At 41.8% G+C, this 24,105-nt stretch overlaps 1 protein-coding gene across 1 annotated transcript in view; it reads left to right on the top strand.

Moving 5' to 3' along the window:
- Positions 1 to 24,105, top strand: part of SH3RF1 (SH3 domain containing ring finger 1) — a 164,821-nt gene that overhangs the window by 105,351 nt on the left and 35,365 nt on the right. Inside the window, exons 4-5 of the mRNA XM_070415454.1 lie at positions 172 to 267; positions 18,605 to 18,907. Of these exons, the coding sequence (XP_070271555.1) occupies positions 172 to 267; positions 18,605 to 18,907 (399 nt within the window). The remainder of the gene's footprint in view (positions 1 to 171; positions 268 to 18,604; positions 18,908 to 24,105) is intronic.

Below are 24,105 nucleotides of genomic sequence, written 5' to 3'. Positions count from 1 at the left end.
GGTTGACTGAAAGTTACCATTTAGTTCATCAAAACATTGGATTCATGTACTAAAGGCATGTCCCAGGGTTTTTATTCATGTATTCTTAGAACTTTAGTCCCTTTATTGAAACGATAAATTGAGTGACAAGCTTGATGGGGTCAGGTAGACTAATGTTTATTGTTTCTTTAGGATGATGTTCTGACTGTGATCCGCAGAGTGGATGAAAACTGGGCTGAAGGAATGCTGGCAGACAAAATAGGAATATTTCCAATTTCATATGTCGAGGTAAGTTCATCTGTAGACATGTATATCATGTTTGTAGTTAGCTTAGCAAATAAATCTTAATCAAGCCACTGGAGTATTAAGAAGTCCTAATAATCATTTTGCAATATAGACATATATTAAATCGTTGTGTTGCATACCTGAAAAAATAGTGTTGTATGCCAATTTTATATCAGTAAAACTTTGATTGGGGGAGACAAAAACTTAGTCTTTTTAAAAAAAATAATGTCCTCGTCCTGGCAGGGTGGCTCAGTTGGTAGGAGTATCATCCTGTACACCAAAAGGTTTTAGGTTCAATTCCTGGTCAGGACACATACCTAGGTTGTGGATTTGATCCCCAGAAGGGGTCAGTATGGCAACTGATTGATGTTTCTCTCTTTCTTCCGCCCTCACTAAAATCAATAGAAACATCCTTGGGTGAGGATTAAAATAATAATAATAATGTCCTCACAACACAGAGCACTGGGAATGCCCTGTTCCAGATGACTGGATGGATTAGGAAGAATTCCTCCCTCCTGTACTACAATAACAGGAGATTATGAGACTGAAATATTTGACACCCTTCCCTTTGTGCCCCTGCTGAAAGCGTCCTGTGTCTTGTGAAACCTCACAGTGTGCTTCCTATGCTGTTTCCAGGTGTTCTATCCCCTTTGCCAGCTTCTGGTTCGGAGGGTTGATAAAGTTCCCGAGTATGGTGGAAGTTGAATGTATCTGGTTGTTTACCTTTAGTATCTGCCACATCATCGGAATGAGAATAGAGATTTTCAGAACAGGTCTCCAGTAAACTTCAAGTGAATGAATGAATTTCTCTTCCATCCCAGGAGCAGCTTTTCCCTTCGCCCCCCTTTTTTAATCAGCCTTATTCAGAAAGTATAGCCAATCTGATGAAGTGAAGTCTTTTTAGAGAATATGTCTAAAATCACATGGTTGCATTATTTTAAGGAATAACACGAATTAAAAATGAACCAGGAAGTTGCAATTTACAATAAGCCTTCATTACATGATGTACACTGTCATGTCCTTTAGGCGAAATAACTTTTTGCTGAAAACAAAATTGAAGGCAGCCTCAAAGAATGAAACACAGCCCAACCAACGACACAAAGTTAGCTGAGGTCACAGAAGGCTTCTGGAAGAGTGAGTTCTTAGTGGGTATCTGTGTGACGGATAAAAGGGGGTTAACCAAGAGAAATGGGAAAGATGAATTTTTATGGCAGGAAGAACATTCATGCAGGCAGACCAGCATGTGCAAAAGCCAAAAAGTAAGAGCACTGATTGCTTAGGGAACTGAATGCGATTCTGTTATTTAAGATATCAAAGCATATAAAAAAGAAAAACCACTATCACTTGTTTTCCCATCTTTTTATCTGAGGCATGTGTTTTGGCATGATTCTCAAAGCTAAGATGACACTCAGTTTCCCCCACAGATAGTGTGATATTGCCAAAGTTCCCATGAAAAATCAGTTGGAAAAGTAATTCAGACCATCTACGAGCCTTGAACTTGATCCATACCCTTCAGATAGTCTTGCTTATTGAAATATTTTATTTTCCTCCTTTGAAAGTAAACACCAAAAACAATTCTTAACTGTCAGTCATTCCTTCCTGTATATTATTTATATATTCTGACTCTGGGTCATGGAAAATGACAACGATTTCCAAGAATTCGAATAGTTACACTGAAGAGCATGGGTAAGCACAAGCTTCGCAAGGAAAGCCTGTCTTTACTTGTTAGGTATTATCAGTATTGCATGCCAGTGCTTGGTGTGTGATGCAGGAAAAAGGATTGCTATGCTTTGTTATTGGACGGGTGTAGAATTGCTCAGAGAGGCATAAAGATCCACCCAGGGGAAGTCCGGAGTCACTCGAGTCATTGGATTATTTATATTTACTCTGTCTTAAGTTGGAAAGAGAAACTGCTGCCCGAGTGGAAAGGATTTTCATTCTTTTCTTCTGCCTCTTTTCTTTCAAATGAGCGTTTTCCCTCATTTGAACCAGAATTTTGCCAGTTGAGACCAAGTAAACAAATCATCCATCTCTCGGAGACTCTGGCTGTTTCTTTGATGTCAGGCCATCAGATGGAAGTTTCTGGTGGGGAGGGAAGCATGTGCGGATGAGTGACACCTGGCTTAGCCTTTTTGCTAATACAGGGGAGAACATTTCAATAGCGACCTACTGAAATTCAACCATTTAAGTAAAGTTGAGACGGTCTTACGAGGCAGTCTCAGAGCTAAGCCAACTCTAGGAATCAAACTTGGGGCTTTTTTCTGAATAATGCTTTTTCTTTTGCTCTGTAAACCACTTCAGGGCCCAGACATTCCCAGTATAAAGACAGGCTATGTTAGAAAAATTCATTTGTGAATTATTTTCTTTAGATCTTGTAAACATACATTTAAGTCTCCATCAGGATTAGCTACTTTTGCTTTTTTCACTGTGCTGCCAAACACTGACCCCCACCCCCCGCACCTCCCACCAGATGTTTTGAGAAGATCAAATGAGATAATATATCTCAAAGGGTCTGGCACTGCTATGTCTTATGCACAGTGGTTTGGAGCTCAGATCAGACTGTGACTCAGAGTATGCCAGAGTGTAGTCATGATCAAATAAAAGACTCTCACCACCACGTATAATGAGGGAAATGAGTTCAGAACTGAATTCTGAGTTTCCAAAGGAATGTCTTCATTTGCCATAGGCTTGTCAGCAGAAGCTGGAACCTCCCCCACCACCCCAATTCCTCAGTTGGCTTTGGTAATGGAAAGGCCCAAGGAACTTGCATGTGTCAAAAACTTAACAGGATGGGCCTGGGGGTAGGATTCTGGACCTGGAGTAGGTTCAGCTGTGGGATTAAGGGGTGGGGTGATTTGAAAGGAGCTAAGCATTAGAGATAGGTAAAGAGAGAATTGGGTGGGAGGACTGAGATAGTGGGAAACATTCCTGGACTAGTTGGCCCTCCCTTCTTATCTTCAACTGTCTTTTCTCTCTTCTCCCTCAAGTGTGAACTGTGGTCTCTACCTGTGTTAGGATAGGTAATAGGTGGTAGTGATAGCATGAGTTGCAAACAGATGGCCTGTTATTGAAGTACAGAATTCTTTAAGAGAAACTTGGTTGGGGGCATTGGGTAGGGGCAAGAATGGCTGTATAAATGGTTTCGCATTCTGTCCCTGGGAGCCTTTGTTTGAATTCTTAAGATAGTGTTCTCTTGCTGTTAGCACATCCTCTCTTCCCTCCTGGAAATGTGTGCCTCAGACCTCTCTCCACTGAAGTCCCAGAGGTTGTGGATTCCAGTCTGTTTAGACCGGAGCTTCCTAGATTTGAGCAGGTTAGAAATGGTGAGGGGTAAGAGTTTCTTGGGGAAACCCAGGGAATTCTTGAAGACACCCTGCCAGGATATGTATAAGAAAGTATATTTGTCAAGAACTGAATACAGTTTTTTAAAAAAGAATTTAGTATCTTGCTTCTTTCTTTGTTCAAAAATACCAGTGTTCTACCAAATAGAATAGGAAGATTTTAACACCCTCATTAATTTGGAGCTGACTCATGCAAGGTTAGCAGTCACTTGGGCAAGGATGACATGATTCTTAGCAAGCAGAAGGTTTGAACAAAGTAAGTGCTAAACATCGGATTATGGACGGTTTTTCAAACACGATTGTGTATTGTAGGCCTATGGCAAACATACATTTTCATTAAAATTATCATTTTACTTTGATTCCTAGTCATTTGTTTAAAATACCACTTACCCAGTTAAAAAAAAAATTAGCAACTTGCTTCCCTGCTGTAGATGTAATATAAAAATAAGCATTCCTTATGTGCATAGGGCATAAAGTAGGCATGGCCTAACAGTCAAGTATTCTCAGTCTTTAGTTACTGCCAGAAAGAAGGGCTCCATGTCTTCTTCTGTAGACCTCTGCTCAAATGTCACTTCTGACAGGCTTCCCCTCACCACCTTATCTAAAGTAGTTCTTCCTCTTCCATTTGCTGTGCTTCACACACAAGGTGGTGTGATCATGGGGGAGAAAACATGGACTCTGAGCCCAGGTGGCTGAGATTCAAGTCTCGACTCTGCCACTGATTGTCTGAGGGACTTTGGGGCCTGGTCTCCTCATTTGTAAAATAATAGAACCCCTTCGTAGAGCGAGCTAATTCCAATGATACTCATACACAGTGCCTGGCACCTGGTACGAGCTGAGTATGTGATAGCTATAATTATCATCAGTGTTAGTGTTACTCCTTCATAGCACTTTTTATTCTCTGTAAGTTTTCCAAGTTATTTGTTAATGTGGTTACTGTCTCCCAATATTGTAGGCCCCCATTAGCATGTGAAGTCCAGAGGGCTAGCACCTTGTCTTTCTGGTTTACCTTGGTCTCCTGAGGTTCTGGTATAGCACCTGTCCCTGGTAGGCTCTCAGAGAGTATTGGTTGAATGAATGAATGAGCAACCTGAGAACCTTTTGAACCAAAACCAAAAATGAACTGGTTTTTAGATGTTGCCAACTTTTATACTTTTTTTGGCATTACCATCTAAGCATATATTTTATCGTTGGTTTATCTTCCTGCTATTTTGGAAGGTGTCTTGTGTAACCTTACTGAGATCTTTTTAAAATGAAGCTGGGTGAGTGTTTGGTTATACCAAATTTAGAATTTTTCCAGACTAAGATCATGGTGAATTATTTTGGATACTCTGGAGATTAGATCATGGAGCCTCTATCTTTTATCTCTAATACTAGAAGCCCGATGCACAGAATTCGTGCAAGAGTAGGCCTTCCTTCCCCCCCGGCTGCTGGCACTGGCTTCTCTCACAGCCCCAGCTTCTCCCGGAAGGCCGTCCAGTCTAATTGGCATATTATGCTTTTATTATTATAGATAGAGAAGATTCCCTAATACTTTCTGAGATGAATTGCCACCTGCCTGAGATTATTCCTTTGGTTATAGAATAAACTGCACATATTTAATGTGTACAGTGGAGGTATTGTTTGTTGGTTTCAACTTTTGGAACCAACCCAAAAGCAAATCTCAGAGGACCTTCCTATGGCTAGGAATAGAATGAGTGTCATCTGTCTTAATGGAAAATCCCCTGTGGGGGCCTTACGGGGCAGACTGCAACTTCCTCTCCTGAGGAATTAGGGAATTGGGAAATATCGTCTGTGTTCCAAGGAAGAAGAACGGAGGTTTGGGTGCATAGTGTGAAGTTGCCAAGGTGACCCTCGGAGGAGCTGCGAATAGCAATGCTATCTTTTATTTCTTAATGTAAAACCTTTGCTCTAGAAAATAATGAGAGCAGAAGGCCCAAATCAGTCTTTGATTTCATGATCAGAACTGACAGAACAATAAGATTCTGTCATTTGTATTTTGAATGTATTCTTTTTCCCTTTAAAATTAAAAAGTTGCATGTTCACCTCATCCATTGCTGGTGGAACTGTGAAATAGTGCAGTCACTTTGGAAGATAATTTGGCAGTTCTTTAAAAGGTTAAACATAGAGTTACCATTAAAAAAAATAGTGAATGTTCAATTGATTGAAATCATTCTTATTAACGGATTTTTTTGGGGGGCGGGGGATTTGGAAAGACAGAATTACTATATGACTCAGCTTCCAGATCCCCCCTTCATTTCTGAGGCAAATTAATTTTTATAAAAGCAATTTAGAAAAATTGTTGGAAAGGCAGAATTACTGTGTTGCTTGTCACTCTAACTTTCTCCTTCAATTCTGAAGTAAATTAGTTTTTCTAAGTGAAGGTTAGAGATATTGTTAAGAACTCAGTCAGGGAGAATTATTCTGTTGCTTAGCACCAGGTGTTCATCTTTCATTCTGATTCACTGAATACTTTGGAGCAGCATTTTTACTTTATTTTTTTTTAGTGCTGTGGGCTCTGTCCCATGGTGCAGGTTTTCATGTCTTCTGAATGTTACCAGCTTGATACAAGTAATTGTTGCCTTCCGTTCTGCCACAACGACAGAAGGAAAATGAGCACTGGCTCCTGTATTTCTAAGGGCAAAGGCAGGTCTCTGGACTCCCAAGAACAACTGCTTAATCTATATAGCTAGAGGCAACCTGGCTAGGCTCCGTCTGAAAAGGAGTCCTTTAAATTAGGTAAGGAACTTTTATTCAGGGCAGTTTATGCTCTAGCTGTTCTTCAGCAGCCTCTTACTAATTTAGAGTTTCCTTTTGTTTTCCATTAGGAAAACTTCAGGGAGCTGAGAGTCTAAAGATCAGTTCATGTTTATTGAGTTCTCACCGCATGAATGGACCGTTTCCGGTCCTCTGGGTAGTTTTTAGAGAACATAAAAATGCAGGTCTCCTGTAGAGCCTTAATCAGAGGCCGAGGATAATGACCAAGTGGAGTCTAATGTCCTCAATGACTCCCCAAGGAGTCCTCAAATTCTTTAGCCTGGCCCTTTTCCCCTACACATGCCAAGAGCCCCAGCTAAGTTGGTCTGCTGATCATTCGTGGAAAATAGATACCTTGGAATTGCTGCCTGTACAGCTCACCTGGGGTATTTCTTTGTATCTGTACCTGTGGAAAGCTCAACTTCTTCTCCAGCTTCCAATGAAGACTCATTCTTTCAGAAGCCTTTCTTCCCTAATTCTCGTATGCATCAACGGAACGGAACCACTGTCCCCTGGCTGCACGCGTCCGCAGAATGCTCAGTTTGTACCATTCTTATTATACACGTGGCACATGCCAAGAGTATAGCTCTGTGTGGAGATGATTGGATGTTTTCCTGTGTTCCTTGAAAGCCAAATCTTACATAAAAATATTTTAAGTCATTTATTTCTGTAATATAACCACATTCCAGAAAAGTTGGAAAGAAAGTAAATAACCTTTAGTCCCATCACATATAATTTTCTTAAATATCCTTTCATTCTTTTTCCTTGTGCTTTAATGATACGGCACACGTGATTTTGCCTTTCTATACATTATTATAGTACTCTAACCATCAGTTGTTATGACCATGTAATAAGCATTCTAGTAGCTAAACCATAATATGGTTAATCTCCTCCAACCCCCCCCCGCCCCATTGTTTAAACAAGTTAAGTGACTTGTCTGGGAGTACACGCCCAGTAATTGAGAAGTGAATCATGGTGTCTGTCCATCATTGCTCTTGGCTCCTGCACCAGCCTCAGAGCACATGCATCTTTTAGTCTTTTGAATGTTGGTTCAGGATCACTATTTTTATAAAGATTCCTTAAGAAGTTCGGAGCACATTTTGGTTTTTCATCAAGAATAATGACAGATTTTCAAGTTCTAATGCATAAAAGGTTTATTTTGGTTTGTGCCCACCCAGGGACATAAAAAAAAAAAAAAGCGGTTAATTTTCACAAATGATTCATTACTCAACAATTTCAAATATCTGAGGTTTTTTTAAAAGAGGAAAATAACTAATTTAAAACCTTAATATTTTAAGGTATTTTAAATTTTATTATTTATTTTAAAATGTTAATTATGTTGCTATATACATCCTCAGTTTTGTTAGTAACTAAGGTTTTAAGAAGCAGAGGCGGTTCACTTGAATTAACCAAGTGTTCAACCATGTCTGTACCCTGTGAAGAAGACTGAATGGCAGTCTTGTGCTGTTCTGCACTCTTGTGACATATAATAACATGAACAACCAAGTGTCTTGATTATTAAACCAATGGGGAACCAATTTCTCAGTAATGAAATAGAATGTGTTTCCGGAAAAACTTTCCTAAGTGTTACAAAATGACATTGCCTTCAATTATAGAGGTTCATAGCAAAGTACCTATTAGGTTTCCATATGTATGGAGCAAAAATTTGTCTATATGCTGAGAAGAAGGAAGTAAACAAAAGTACGAAGTCATTATGGTCAATACTCAAAGCATTCTCTTTCTGTGCCAATTTCCTTCTTGGTGATCCCCCTTCCCTCCATTCCCTTTACATCACACACACACATACACACACATACACACACACACACACACACACACACTGTTACTTTAGGTATCAGCACAGGGGAACGATTATTCACTGATTGATTAACCATTTACACATCACTATGGAATTTCTGTCAGTGGGTCACTTTACATTGGCAAAGTATTACTTAGAATTTAAGGACAATTCCACATTCTTAACCTCCTGGGATATATGTATATTTCTTCTGTAGTATTCCTACACCTGGTAATGAGGTCCCTGACAATGAATTGTGTCCACAGAATGTATCTTTTTGGTTTATAGACATTTCTTATTTATGTGCAATTGATGAACAAATACCAAACAGGAAAAAGCATACACAAAAGCTGGTGTATTGTCAGATCCAGTGAGCATTAAACTGAACTGAGTCAGAATTTTAAATTATTCATCAGTCTGTCTCCTCAGCAATATAATTAGATTGTAGATCTATCTGTTGCTTCAGAAGTAACATTACTTATTTATTAAGTATTACTAAGTATTACTGCCTCTTAACCTCAACTTTCAGGGGAGAGCTTTCCTCTTTCTTGACATCTTTTCTGTTCACAGCCTCCCTCTCATCTTGGTGGATGAAGTCTTTCTTTTCCTTTGCAGTTGCCACCTCCTTCCTCTTGGGTCTTTCATCATCAGCAACTTGGTCACATCATATATATATAATATTCTTCGACTGCATTCCCCTCCAGTTATGAAACTACCTCTTTCCTTCCTTTCTCTGCCAAAATCTTCACAAGAATAATTTATACTCGCTCACTGCCTCTGCTTTCTCACTCCCTGCAGTTAAGCCTTTGGCCCCTTGAGTCCCTGAAATTGCCCTCCTGCCCGCCACCTCAATGCCTTTTCTTAGCTCTTCTTTTGTTCTTTTATCCCCCAGTGACATCTACCTCTTTCTTTCTCTTTTAACCTTCCTTTCTTCCTCCCTTCCTCCCTTCCTCCCTCCCTCCCTCCCTTCTTCCTTCCTTCCTTCCTTCCTTCCTTCCTTCCTTCCTTCCTTCCTCCCTTCCTCCCTTCCTCCCTTCCTCCCTCCCTCCCTCCTTCCCTCCCTCCCTCCCTCCCTCCTTCCCTCTCTTGTCCCCATAAAATTGAACCATTGTGACCACCATTCTAAGTCTCCCTCAAACTCTGCCTTTTTTATTTCTGGGGCATTGGCTGGATGGTTGGTCTGGTAAACTTTGCAAGGTCTTTCCATAGCCTGAGAGTTCTGTGCCTTTTGCTTTTCCTCCTGTCCCTGCTATATGATCTACATTTTTCTCCCTAAGTTAGAGAGCACTAACTTGTATGACCCCACATGACTTTTATGCTTGGCTTGCAGCGTGGTTCTGTTTTAGTTAGTTGTAAAGATAGAAAAGTCAGATTTTACACAGGCCTAAATTCCCACCTTTCCTTTAAAAACAAACAAAAATCAATGGATACTGGCAAGCAGCTGCCCCCTGAGAGAGGGCAGACACCCCTGAGTTCACCATGGTGTCCATCACTCCCTGTTGGTCTCTATCTTGCCTTCTTCAGTCACTGACCTCCCCTGCTCAAGCTCTGCTGACACGGAATTTGCACTTCCTTTCCTTTGTGTTAGAAAGCCATGGTGCTGTTTCCTGGGTCCTCTTTTTCTCAGGGGGCTGTTTCTCTGTTTCCCCCACCCATTACTACGGCGAGCTTACAATAGTCACTCAACGTTTGGATGAGTGAAAGGCCCCACTGGGTTTGATTCAGAGTAATTTTGTTTGGGGTTGAGAAGAGTTATTTGTATTTTACGTAGGCATAAAACCTGACAGATCATTAAGTCCAGCTTCATGTTACATATGATAATTGCGAGACACACACGAGATAATGTGACTTACCCAAGGCAACAGAGCAAAGGAAGGGCTGGTTGGCACCCCTCAGTGAGTAGTGAGAATAGCTTCCATTCACCTAGCCCCGTGGCCAGCAAACTGCAGCTCGCGAGCCACATGCAGCTCTTTGGCCCCTTCCGTGTGGCTCTTCCACAAAATACCACGTGCGGGCGCGCACGTACAGTGTGATTGAAACTTCGTGGCCCAGGGGCAGAAGTCGGTATTTTGTGGAAGAGCCGGTATTTTGTGGAAGAGCCACACTCAAGGGGCCAAAGAGCCGCATGTGGCTCGCGAGCCGTGGTTTGCAGGCCACTGACCTAGCCCTCTCAGCTGTTCTCACTTCTGCCTGGAGTATGCAGAACTGATACCACCTTCCCCATTGTGTACAGTTGAGGAAACAGAAGCCACCGAATTTAAATGGTTCGCCCATGATTACTTAGCCAGTGTGGGCAGAGACCTGACTCCAGTCTAGACCTTTCGAGTTCCAAGCTTTTCCTGTGGTTTTTTTGAGGCAGTTCTTTATTCAGCTCTCTAAGCTGAAGTTCTTTTTAGGCTGTCCATGAAACGCACCCTCCCATCGTCCCTTACGTTTCAAAGTCAGAAACATGGGGGGGAAAACACATTCTGGTTTATTTATTTTTTAACAGCCCAGGGCCAACCAAGGAGATGTTTCCTCTTCCTTACCTAGCAGGGCAGGGAGAAGGTTACTTTGAAAATCCTTTCCCTGGGCAGGATGTCCTACGGGGTATGTTGTGGGTCTGTGTTCCTCACTGCCCTATTGCGAAAGGAGTGGCCCTTGTTGGCATTGCTGGTGAGCTGCTTCAGGGCTCAGGAGGCTTCAGAAATGTGGGCCCTGGGAAGTCCGGGGAGTCGTTTCAGTCATCCTTCTGTTGATGTAAGAAAGGCCTAAACCTGTAGAAAATTTCCATGCGTTTATGTGAGCCAAACTGACCATCGCAGGGAAGCAAAATCCCAGTGGATTGAGGAAGTGCTCTAGAGAATGGCAGTTTTGCAGCTTATTTTATACATTAGAATCAAAGGAGGAGACGCAGGAGGGTTGCATGAAATTCACTGGTAGTAGATTAGTGAGTAGGAGAAAGCAAAGCGGGGAAGTCTCTGGGACTGGGTAAAGAGTAAAGAGTAAAATGGAGAGACAGGGGCTTCTTTTACATTGGTGGGTAAGGATAGTTAATAATTAACATTTACAGCACATAGAGATGGTTCTCAGGGAACAAGATCATAATGTGGGGCTGTGTTCTCCTGCTCTAGTGTGAAGTTGCACCCGGAGGGGTCCAGAAAAGGGGGATTGCTCTGACACTCCAAGGGTGTGTTATTGTAAATGCAGAAAGGCAATCGACAGACTCACTTAGGGTAAAGCTTGACCTTTGTCAAGGAAGCTAGAGGCCTAGGTTGTGACTACCCACCATGCCTGCTTTTAGTTAGGAATTTTCATCCTAGGTGGTTATTTTCGGCCTCTTGAGTTTGTAGGGCCTTCCATGGAGGCCTCCCTGAGCTTGTCAGGTTTAGTATGTGGCCCCTTTTTGTCCACACTTTGTATTCAGCAGATCGTTGTGCTTAGTGAGCCTCTGTATCTGGCCACCTTGGGTGCAGCTCCACTCCCGCCTCGAGCTCCTGAGGTATCGATCTGCGCTGTCCAATATGTAGGGCGATCAAGCACTTGAAATGTGCTGGTCCAGATTGAGATGTGATGTAAGGATGCAGTGCACACTGGATTGCAAAAACTCGATACCAAAAAAAAAAGAATGTAACTCTGAATAATGATTACATGGTGAAGTAATATCTGGATATACTGGGTTAAATAAAATACATTATGAAAATTCATTTTACCTGTTTCTTTTTATGTTTTAAAAACGTGGCTATTAGAAAACTTAAAACTATGCATGTGACTCATATTATACTCCAGCTGGACAGGGCTGGTCTGGGAGGCAGCCCTTTCTTCCCTTGTTAGTGTTAAGACACCAACATTTTTATTCATTCAACAAGTGTTTGCAGAGGCCTAAATGGAGTTGCTACCTGAGGGAGGCTTTTGGATCAATTTAAAAAGACTCCTGAGTAATCCCATCAGTCTCTCTAATTATTCCTCTTCTGTGGGGGGAGTCTTGTATTATACATGAAGACTGAGCTTGCTTTTGTACTTAGGTCATCCCCAAACAGAAACCTTGTTACCTTATTTGTGGGGAAGAATAGACGACTAATGGAAATACAAATTCCCCATTGCCATTATGTAAAAAACATTTTGCAAAGTGTTATAACGTGAGGCAAAGTATTCTCATGTCTTTTAGGAGGAGGTCAGTGCATGGATTTCTGTCCCACAGTTCTTCACAGTGTCTGCTTCTGGGAGGGCATGTTGGACCTGGCCGTGCGGCAGAATGCTGAAGCACTCCACCACTTCTCTCTTTTCTTTTTTTAAAAAATATTTTTATTGATTTCAGAGAGGAAAGGAGAGGAGAGATAGAAACATCAATGATGGGAGAGAATCATTGATTGGCTGCATGCCTCCCACTGGGGTTTGCACCCACAACCTGGTTATGTATCCTGACCAGGAATCAAAACCGTGTCCTCCTGGTTCACAGGTCGACACTCAACCACTGAGCCATGCTGTGACTTTTAAAAATTAAATTTATTGTGGTAACATTGGTTAATAACATTATATAAAATTCAGGCAGATAATTTTAGACTTCAACATTTAAACATGGCTTTATGAAGGTGGAATTTGGGGAAGATGGACTGTTAGCTAAGTGGTGATGGCACCGCCACTGAGCCATGTGGGAAAGCAAAGTGCTAGCCCCACCTGATTCTTTACACAAAACCAATGCTTCACAGGGTCAAGTATTGAGATATAAAAAGAAAGCAAAGCAAAGGAAGGAAGAAGGAAGGAAAATACTAGAAAAAACATGTTTTCTTTTTAAAAATAATTATGGCATAAGACTTTTAAAGCATGTTAAATTGAGATGCCATAATGGAAAAAGATTGATAAGTTTGGCTCATAATATAAAAATGTATGTATAGCCAACATATATCAAATTAAAATACAAATTGAAACAATATTTTTACTTTGATGGATGTATCTATATATATAAAAAGCCAGCGTCCAGAACGCCGGAATGAGCAGAATGACCAGTCACTATGATGCCCACTGCGGCCAGCCAACCTCCCATAGTCCCTCCCCCTGGCCAGCCCGGCCCCCGATCGGCCCCCGATCGGCCCACTCCACCCCACCCCACCCCGATCAGGGTCGGGCCTGGCTGGCCAACCGCCCATGGCCCTTCCCCCATGCTGGGCTGGCCCCGATCAGCCCCCATCATGGCAGGCCAACTGGACCCCACCTGTGTACAAGTTTGTGCACCGGGCCTCTAGTACACATATAAATATATAAATGCATTCATATTATGTTAGAGAATAATTTATATAATACCTAAAGAACACATATAAATGTATAAGAAAAATAACAATAATCTAATAGAAATATGGATAAAGTATGAGAATAAGCAAATCCTAGGGGGAAAAAATAGACAATCTCATTAATAAATGGAAAAATACAAATGAAAACAGTTTTCTTACCTCTCCAACTAATAGAAGTTTTAAAATTAATGATAACACTTAATACTGTTAACAATATAGGAAACGGGCCTTTTTATACACTATGGAAGGTGATGAAAATTGACCTTTTTTTGGAGTTCAGTATGACAGTATCCTTCAAAACAGTGTCCTAAGTCTACACTTTGATCTAACAATTTCAAACAAAAATGTATGTTGGCTATACATACATTTTTATATTATGAGCCAAATTTATCAATCTTTTTTCATTATGGCATCTCAACTTAGAAGTTTTCCCTGCAGATCTGCTTGCCCAGACTTGCCAAGCTGTATTACACGATGACATGTCTGCACTGTGGGACAGCAGACTGTCAACCTGTGTCTGTCGATGTGAAAAGGTGCTCACGAGGATAGTATGCCAACATATATCAAATTAAAAAACAAATTGAAACAATATTTTTACTTTGTTGGATGTATCTATATATATAAAAAGCCAGCGTGCTGCTCTGTTAAGATTAGTGGAGTAGATGGATATTTAACAGCATCTATATAGAAAATACCTGGAAGCATATATTATATATATAATATGTTTTTTCAAATCCTTATTTGCCTTTTATTGAAAAACTGTTAGGTTCTGGGAACTCTAGTGTATTGTATTCTCTAGTGTTCAAAAACTAGAGTCTGATTCATCTCTAGAGCATCATATAAAATAGTCAATATTCAAGTTAGTTCGCATTAAATTCTTTGTTCTCTTTTTGCAAAATTTAAGTCACAAGTGTTAAAAAGGCCATATTCTCTTTAGCAAAGAGGACAACCACATACACAAAAAATTATTTTGGTATTTCTTAAGCTGCCTTGTGGTTGTCATTATTTTGTCAGTATCTTCTTTTTCATGTTTATGTATCCTTTTGATAACCTCAAAGATGAATTCTTTCTCAGTTTTAAGGTTTGCCAAGTTCTAAGATCAACAAATCCAGCTTGACCATGCTTTTCGCACCTGTGTGCTGAATTTTACCTTGTATCCAACCTAAGTCTTATCAGATATCCCTTACCAAGTGTTTGGAAGGAGGTATATTAGTGTATACATTTATTCTGCAGGTGATGAGTGCACTCCTAAACTAAACGTCATGGCTAAATAAATGTCATGGGAAGTCTGTGCTACTGACCTCAAACATTCACAAATGAATTTTATCAAAATCCCATTAAAAACTGTGAGGTCCCTGCTTTCCTGCTGTTACTCCAGGTTAAGTCACACTTACAACAAGAGCCTCTTTAAGTTTCCGCCTGATTTACTTGATGCCTCTACCAAATAGACCTCACTTTATGATTTTCTTTGTAACTTGCAAGGCAGCAAATACTGTCCTTAATACTAACCTCTGCTGCTTTAGAAGAACTCTAAAGTAATTTTGAAATATGACAACATTCTGCTAACAAATATTAACATCCATGTGTGAAAATGAAATGCAGAAAAACTATACGAGGCTATTTAAAGGGATGATGATCGCTATCTGTTTAAAGTGAGATCATTATCCTTGGGGTGGGGGGGGGGGGGGGCGAAAAGAGACAAAAGATCACTGGCTCCAACTTCCTTAGTTCATAGCTGAGGAAGCTGCCATCAAGAACAGTCACAGTTAATGGCTGTGCTGGGACTAGAACTGTGGTCTTCTGCCTGCAGTTTGCTAGTTGCATCACATTGTGTATCCACCTGCATACACATGTTTGTGCACATAGACTGTGTTTTTCTAAACATGCCAACCCTATGGCCCAGCAGTTCCACTTCTGAACATGTACTCAATATCCACCAAAAGACATGAACTAGATCATTCATGGCAGCATTGCTGTTAATGGGCAAAATCTAAAGAAGGAAGGAGGGAGGGAGGGAGGGAGGAAGGGAGGGAGAGAGGGAGGGAGGGAGGGAGGGAGGGGAGGAGGGAGGGCGGGAGGAGGGGGAAGGAAGGAAGGACGGAAGGAAGGAAAATGGGAAGGGGAGGGGAAAGAAGAGGGAAGGAGAGAAGAAAGGAGGGAGGGAAGGGGAAAGCAAATATAAATCAACAGTAGGATGGATAAACTATGGCATATCCACACAATGAAATATTACACAGCAGTTAAAAAGAATGACTGATTCATGGAGCAATATGGATAAACCTGGGCCGGGAAAGTGGGAGTGAGGAGGGAGCATGTTGTTGAGTGAAAGAAGCGAGACATAGGAAATTATGGAGCACACTTGTGTTCTATTTATATGTCTGCTTATAAACTCCTTAAGGTCAGGGACCATTTCTCTGCGTCTTTAGATCTCCAGCACCTAGCGCATTATCTGGCACATAGCAGGTGCTCAAAGTGTAGTTGTTGTAATGGAAAGTATAGGATATAGAAAAAGGCACATGCAAGTTTTTTTCTATTGAGAGAAGCAGTAGGAAATAGAGGGAACAGTAATTAATTCTCAGAAGTTTTTTTTTTTAAATATATTTTATTGATTTTTTACAGAGAGGAAGGGAGAGGGATAGAGAGTTAGAAACATCGATGGGAGAGAAACATCGATCAGCTGCCTCCTGCACACCCCCTACTGGGGATGTGCCCACAAACAAGGTACATGCCCTTGGCCGGAATCGAGCCTGGGACCCTTCAGTCTGCAGGCCGACGCTCTATCCACTGAGCCAAACCGGTCAGGGCATAATTCTCAGAAGTTTTTATGAGAGCACATCATATGGAAACCTGAAATATTAGCACAATATTAACTGTAACTGTCACTTGGCTAGGTATGACCATAACTAGACTCTGGTAATATCTCAGACCTTTTCAATACAGACACTGCTATTGGAGCCTATGGTTTGACTCAGAATCAATTCAATCATGATACCAAGCAGATGCAATAGTTTTCTCTAGTCGTATTTGTGGCCTCGATGAGGAGGAAGTCGACTCAGTCCCTTTCCTATTTCTATTCAGTGCAACAGAAGTGCCGCTGAGCTAATCAGTGGATTTTAGTACATTGATTAGGTCATGCTTTTGCGGATTCGTGCCTTGGGGACTAAATGAGCTTACACTGGAAGAAGGCTTTCTCTGACTCCTTGTCCTCTGGCATTGGTGGGTGACTGGCCTTCTCTTTGAGGTGACAAGTTTGGAATGAGGGGAATGGAGCAGCTCTTTTGTCTGCTTGGATTTCAGGCTCCTCCTTCCCAGTTTGTGTAGGAATGAGGACCCAACCACCACAAGGTTTGCTGAGGTTTATTAGCACTCCACACCGAGGTTTGGGCAATTCCCACCACAAAAAATAAGACATTGCATTGCTTCCTTGAGGTATTTGATTGTCTTGGAGACCACCCAGAAAGTGAGATGGCTAAACTAAGGTGGGATTGGTAAATTCTGGATCTCTTGGTCAAATGCCATCGTAATGCTATTGTAAGACTACCCTTTAAAAGTACCTCACTTCTTCATCCCTAAACACGTAGCACAATGAGACGTGGTTTCTTTCTCCTGCCATGGGTGCCTCGGGCATTGATAGGTGCTACTGTTCCAGGCTATCACGTGGAAAAAATCCTGGAAGTCTGAAGGAAAGGTTTGCTCATGTTTGAAAAAGATGTGCCCTGCTAATTATAGATCAGACAGACCCAGTGAATTTGAGTCTTTGGGGGAATCCAGGGACAAACTGTTAATCAATTTGCAATCATCTATACAAGCACTGCGTATTGAGCTGCAGTTAATACAGCTTTGTGAGCAGAGCAAGTTCACTGTTAATTAAATACTGACCAGCAGGATTCCCATTCGGCTAGTAGGACATTCGCATCAACAGGATGAAAAGACGTGGTCCTAACCATTTAGGTGGGTGAAAAATAGCGTTTGGTGATGTTAGTTAATCTAAAGGTCTTTGTGAAGTGCTCGGCAGGCAGTGCGGAGGTGGGAAAAGCGCTGTTACTTTTCCTATTACCTAAATTACCTTTAAAAAGTTTATTTTTTTTTTATCTCTGTGTTTCATGAGAGTTAAATTATACTCGGTGGTTTCCCATTATTCTGTTATCTAGGTAAGTTATATGCAGCTTGTTTTCACTGGTGCTTTCCCGGAACATATTTTACCTCAGGGAAAACAAAACCCTTAGGTTCTTTCCTTTCTTGCTGGTGTTATCAGCCCAGTGCACAACTTGCCACCCGTTGGGCCATTACTTCATTCACACACAGGCAACTTGTCAAATACAGTAAGGCCGCTTGCCAACAGGATGTGAATCTCATGTCTTACCCTGTTATGATTTAAAATTTAATAACTGACACAATGATGTGAAAAAATATGTATCAAGAGTTTTTACCAACTGTTTTGTGAGGCTCCCCCAAATTTGTATGGAAGTACATGAGTTAACATCCCTGGTTTCATTCTTCATTGTCTTGCTCATTTTTATCAAGCCCAAAAGTTGCCCCTTGGATGTTCAGTTGTGCTTCCAGCAAACCCCCAGCCATTGCTGGACAATAGCGTCATCAGTTGGACAAACATACCCTTTCTAATTGCTCTTCTCTAAATTTCATCAGTGAACTAAAATAAATCTTCATCTGTTAGTGGCAATTTTAAAAATTAAATATTCCAAAGATTCTTGGGAAAAAATGTTTCTTAACCTTGTCAGTCTTGCTCTTGACTGTTTCTTCTTGATTTAGCATCCCAGTATTGAGAGAAAAAGTATCTCACTTGGAAAAAATATATACCCACTTGCATATGCAAACATTAAAGTGGTGATGTTAAATTTTAGATGAAAATATGTTGAAAGTAACCCTGGCCTGGTGGCGCAGTTGGTTGGAGCATGTACACCAAATGACTTTGGATTCAGTTCCAGGTCAGGGTGCATACCTAGGTGTCAGGTTTTATTTCCGATCGGGACACGTATGGGAAGCAACCAATTGATGTTTCTCTCTCATATCGGTATTTCTCTCTCTCTCTCTCTCTCTCTCTCTCTCTCAAATCAATAAATGTATCCTTGGGTAAGAATTTTTAAAAAGCATGTTGAAAATAAATGTCAGTGAGTCCTTGAGAATTGCCTAACTCATACTAATTTGTTGGTTTGCAGTTTAACTCGGCTGCTAAGCAGCTGATAGAATGGGATAAGCCTCCTGGGCCAGGAGCTGATGCTGGAGAAGGCACCTCAGCAGCAGCTCAGGGCAGCACTGCCTCAAAGCACTCCGACACCAAGAAGAACACCAAAAAGCGGCACTCCTTCACGTCCCTCACCATGGCCAACAAATCCTCCCAGGCGTCCCAGAACCGCCACTCCATGGAGATCAGCCCCCCTGTCCTCATCAGCTCCAGCAACCCCACGGCCGCCGCGCGGATCAGCGAGCTGTCCGGGCTCTCCTGCAGCGCCCCTTCTCAGGTGGGTCACCCAAAAGGCAGGAAAAGAAGTCGGCCACAAAATGATCTAGTCACGAACCAGTTTGTTCACCAGCCGAAAAATCCTGTTTATTGTAGCCTTCGGGAGGTAGTAGCTCTCCTGGGGAGCAAAGCCTTTCTCGTTTTGCAGGTGGAAAAATGGAGAAGGGAGAAATGACTTGAGCATATTCACCCAGAGCTACACAGGCATTTTCAAAGGAAAGATCCGAAATTATAAGATGAATTAAATAATACTTACCAGTCTCACTAAGCGCTCAGTTTTACAGAAAGCTGTTTCAGGAGTTCTTGCCAACTAAAACTTTTATCTCCATCCAAACTGAAGATGCTGTGGTCGAAACTCATGAAGTTTGCAGTTGCCTACATATGTGGGACTTACCTTGGTATTTGGGCTTCTTAGTCAGAGTTCCAGAAAAAGGACATAAAGAAACATTTAATTTAAGTTAGAAATTGGCCTCCCATTTTTTAAAAGCTCATTAATTCATCAAGACTTTGGACTGTCTTAAAAAATAGCTACATATTATTCTTGTGTTAATAAAAAGGCTCAAGATGATGGGGAACATTGGTTTAATCATTTGATGAACCTTTACTGGGTGCCTTATTGTAGAGTCTTCATGGAACTGCATATACCAAACAAAATAAGATGTAGGACTTTCCCATTCTAGGCTTAATTCTGGACTGCAACGTGAGCCTCGCTGTGCCCTGCTGTAGTCATCCAATTAGGTGATGGCTGTATTCTTTTCAACCCAAAGTCCAGAGAGCCTAGTCCAAAGTAGCCTGCCACAAGTGGGAGGAATTTCTTTCAAGGCTCATGTTTTATTTTAAAAATTTATGCAGATTTTATATTCTACTCTATAGTATTTATAGCTGTGATTTAAAAAAAAAACAACACATAAAAATAAATTATTTTTCCTTAAAGGGAAAAAGGAAAGAGAGAGAGTGAGAGGAGAGAGAGTGAGAGGAGAGAGAGAGAGAGAGAGAGAGAGAGAGAGGGAGAGAAAGGGAGAAAGAAAGAAAAAGAAAGAAAGAAAGAAAGAAAGAAAGAAAGAAAGAGAAAGAAAGAAAAGGGAAGGAAGGGAGAGAGAGAAAGAGAGAGAGAGAGAGAGAGAGAGAGAGAGAGAGAGAGGGAGAAAAGAAAGAAAGAAAGAAAGAAAGAAAGAAAGAAAGAAAGAAAAGAAAGAAAGAAAGAAAGAAAGAAAGAAAGGAAAGAAAGAAAGAAAGAAAGAAAAGAAAAGAAAAGAAAAGAAAGAAGCCAACAGCCCTGGCCAGGTAGCTCAGTTGGTTAGAGCATCATCCCGATACACCAAGGTTGGGGGTTTGCTCCCTGGTCAGGGGCACATACAAGAATCAACCAATGGCCAAAACCGGTTTGGCTCAGTGGATAGAGCGTCGGCCTGCGAACTGAAGGGTCCCAGGTTCGATTCCGGTCAAGGGCATGTACCTGGGTTGCGGGCACATCCCCGGTAGGAGATGTGTAGGAGGCAGCTGATCGATGTTTCTCTCTCATCGATGTTTCTAACTCTCTATCTCTCTCCCTTCCTCTCTGTAAAAAAGCAATAAAATATATTTTTTTTTAAAAAAAAAAGAAGAATCAACCAATGAATACATAATAACTGGAACAACAAATCTCTCTCTCTCTCTCTTTCTCTCAAAATCAATAAATAAAAATTCAAAAAAAAAGCCAGCAAACACATAGTCCTTATCCTCAAGAAACCTACCCAGTTTAATAAGTATCTGTTTTGGACCACAGAATAAATATTTGCAACAGTTTTTGGTATTTCTTGCTAATATTACTAAAAATTATGTTCTCTCAGACTCATTTATTTGACCTTGCTCCTTTAGATTCATGCTGTAGGTTGTGAGATAAATGCTTTCATTCTCTGAATGAAATTATGTTTTGTTGTGTTTTAGGCAGTAGGGCCATGAAACTTTTGATCTTATGAGGGAAATAGGACACACACACACACACACACACACACACACAGGACTAGAACATGAAGGTGATGAAGGCAGAGGTCTTTGTTTTATTCGCTGATATATATTTCAAATGGCAGACATACAATAAGCACACAGTAACTATTTGTTGAATGAACGAGTCACTTGAATAACGGGTAGAGAGGAGCACCGCGCTATTTTACATGTAACTAGCTGTCTGAATGATAGACTGAATCAGAGCACCAAGTACCAAGTGAGGGTCCTCTGGAGAGAGTCCAAACTGATGATTTTGAATGAGGTTCTGAGGGAGGAGGCTAGTCAAGGTGGCCATTCACCAAAAGAAAAGAGAATCGTTTGAGTGTGTTTTTTTATGTGTGACCTAGCAACATTTTCACAGTGATGTTTTCTTGAAATAAAAGATAAGTGTTCGCTAAGTATAATGGCAGCTCACAGTGGGAATTGCTTTAAAAGAATAGACAGTCATCCTGGCAGTAGAGAAAATTAGAAGAGAAAGGAAGATAATACAGCGTTTATATGTTTGCGAGCGAACACGGCAGTCGGGTGTGAGCTTGTCTGACGCTGCCACACTAGAGCTGGGAACGGAGACGATCAAGGTGGAGCGACTGTTGTTTTGGTTTGAGTAGCTTAGGAAACAAGGCTGGTTCTCTGTTCCGTGAAAGCAGTTTCCCCTTCAACCATGCCCCACTCCTCCCATGTTCCAATTCCTCCTGTTTTCACTTGTAGCGTGTTGCCTGGGGAGAAGTTATGTCTCGAAGAGGATGGGAGGTGTTTGAAGAGCTGCCTGGTTCCTCCCGCCTGGGTTTACAGAAAACACTCCTTGTCTGGGTGCTGTGTACATGGGAGGGAACCACAGTCCACAGCAGAGCGATGAGTACGTGTAGCGTGTGTGGCCAGCAAACACGCTCCTGCCATGGAGATGAGTGGAGATGGGAAGACGGCGCTTGGGAGGCCATTTAAAGTAGGGGTCTCCTCTTCTCCCCAGAAAAGCACCTCTCAGTAGAGTTGACTGAGGCCCGTGTCTGAATATGTCTCCTGCTATTGGCCTGATACGTCTGTCTTGCTTTTCCTTAATTAGGTTTGGTTTCATTTATTTAAAAACCCAAGGCAAGGGGCCTAAAGAAGTGAGTGTTGTTATCTCACCCAATCCACATAGAGGCAGTTCGGTGCTGGTGGGATGGGGCCTTCCAGCTCACCTTTTCACCACGTGGTTAGGGGTTAGGTCCTTGTCCTCCTGTTTCTGGGTGGCAAATTCCAAATTCCAGGCAACAGGATGGGCAGTGAACCAAAGAAAGGAGCAAAGGGCTCGCTTCCTGTTTTACGTGGTGACTAATGAGTGAAGGCTGAACTTTCCGGTATGCAAGTTGACAGATTGTGTATCGGCCCCGCTGTCCAGGTGGGTCATCAGAACAGACGTGCACAGATGCCTGTGACTAACACCTGTAAAAGCATGTGATGCTGCAAGCAACCCAGACATTTTGTCTGCTCCCTCTAGCCGCACCCATGGTACTTTTTGGCCTCTGCCAGCTGGAGGAGTGATTCATAAGAGTGAGAGTTTTTGCGGCATGTCTACCAGTATATTGCCAGTGGCTTCGGGGGAGGCAAGAAAATTCACCCATTCATTTCCGTTTGCTCCCCCCACCTCTTTCCTCTCTGCATAGCCCTTTCCAGTAGGGAGACTAATCTGCAGTTTCATGAGCAAAGGCTGAGCACGGCGTCAAGTCAGGTTGTCCCCACGCAGGGCATTTATTCTGGACACGCACACCCTCAGCCACTTTTCTTCTGCTTTGACTCATTCTTTGGTGACCATTCCCTCTTCCTTTGCTCCAGGGCTAGGATGCTGAACTGAGGCCGGCAAGATTCTTGAATTCGGTGCTTCACTCCTACGTTTGCTGCCAGAGACCTTAGGGAACCTCTGTCCAGCTCATCACGGGGGTCCAGAGACCTGAAGTGCCTCACTTGTCCTAGGTCATGAGTTGATTAGCAGCTAGTTATCCTGACTCCCAGTCTGGGGCTTTTAGGGAAACGTCAGTCAATCGTGAGACCTTTTTTAGATGTTGGTAGGGTCAGGCCCTGGAAGCTGTATTTGGGGCGGGTTTTTGTCTGCCCTTAAAGGCTCCTGGATCCTGGTGCACACTTTGAAGTGAGCGTCATTGCATTTCCTAAGAAAGACTCCCATCTTCTGTGTGGTGCCCACATGCAGCTGCCCTGGGAGTGTGTATATAAAAAGATTTATTGGTTAAAGTAGCGGCAGGCCGTGAGGTTTTAGTCGAAGAATGAAAACCACCGTGCTTCCCATTACAGATTGATTAGAAATAGACTTTGATTCACAGAAGAGAGAAAATGAGGGTTTGAAGAGAAACGCTTGTTAGTGGCACCCCTTGAATCTGCTTCGGTCAATCAGAATCTGAGCTAACAGGTACCGAGGTGGTTTTAAAAGGACGTGGATTCCATGTACAGATTTATTGGTGAAAATAATTCGATGCTGGGACGCTGATTCTCCCGGCCTCGGCAGGGGCTAACCCAGTGGGACACTGAAGATTCCTTCAAGCCCTCCGGGAACTAACTAATCTTGGAGCTTTTCTTTGTCCTGATAATCTTTCTCTTAATTTATGGGAATTGACGAAAGTATGTTTGGGATTAAGTTTTTATTACAAAAGGCCTAGCATGTTTCCAGCATTGTTCCCAGGGGAAGGCAAGGTACCAGCAGCCAAGCACATTTCTTTAACCATTTGTATGCCATAAGCGTCTATAGATGAAGCAACGGACCTTTTTTAATTAAGTTCAAAATATCGTGGTAGTTAACTGGTTAATAATAGCGAAGGAAAAACCTAGTTTTTGCAGGAGCCCCTGTCCCTAGTTCTGCACCATGGAGTACGCTGTTGCACTCTGCAGTCAGACCTGTGTGCAACTTGACTGAAAGTGATCAAGTAACCAAACACAGGCAACGAACTGACCTGAATAACTCAATTTCTTTCTAGTAAATCAACCTTAGGTAGTATCATGGATAAGACACTGTGAAAACAGTGGATTTGACTTGACATCATTCCTATAAAGGTTTTATCAGGGATTGTCTGCTGTAGGCAGGTCTAGGCAGCTGCATTTTAATTATGTGTCCCCACTGGAAGGTAGAAATCATGAAAGTGATTCTGAAAATAGCAGAACACCTTAAGCGTTTCACATAGATTTAACATATTGCTAGGCAGGTGAGTATTTAGCCACAACCCAATC

Source organism: Myotis yumanensis, unplaced genomic scaffold, assembly GCF_028538775.1.
Source record: "Myotis yumanensis isolate MYYU_CA2020_CCGP unplaced genomic scaffold, mMyoYum1.0.hap1 SCAF_5, whole genome shotgun sequence".
Taxonomy (NCBI): domain Eukaryota; kingdom Metazoa; phylum Chordata; class Mammalia; order Chiroptera; family Vespertilionidae; genus Myotis; species Myotis yumanensis.
This window is presented reverse-complemented; position numbering and strand designations above follow the sequence as displayed.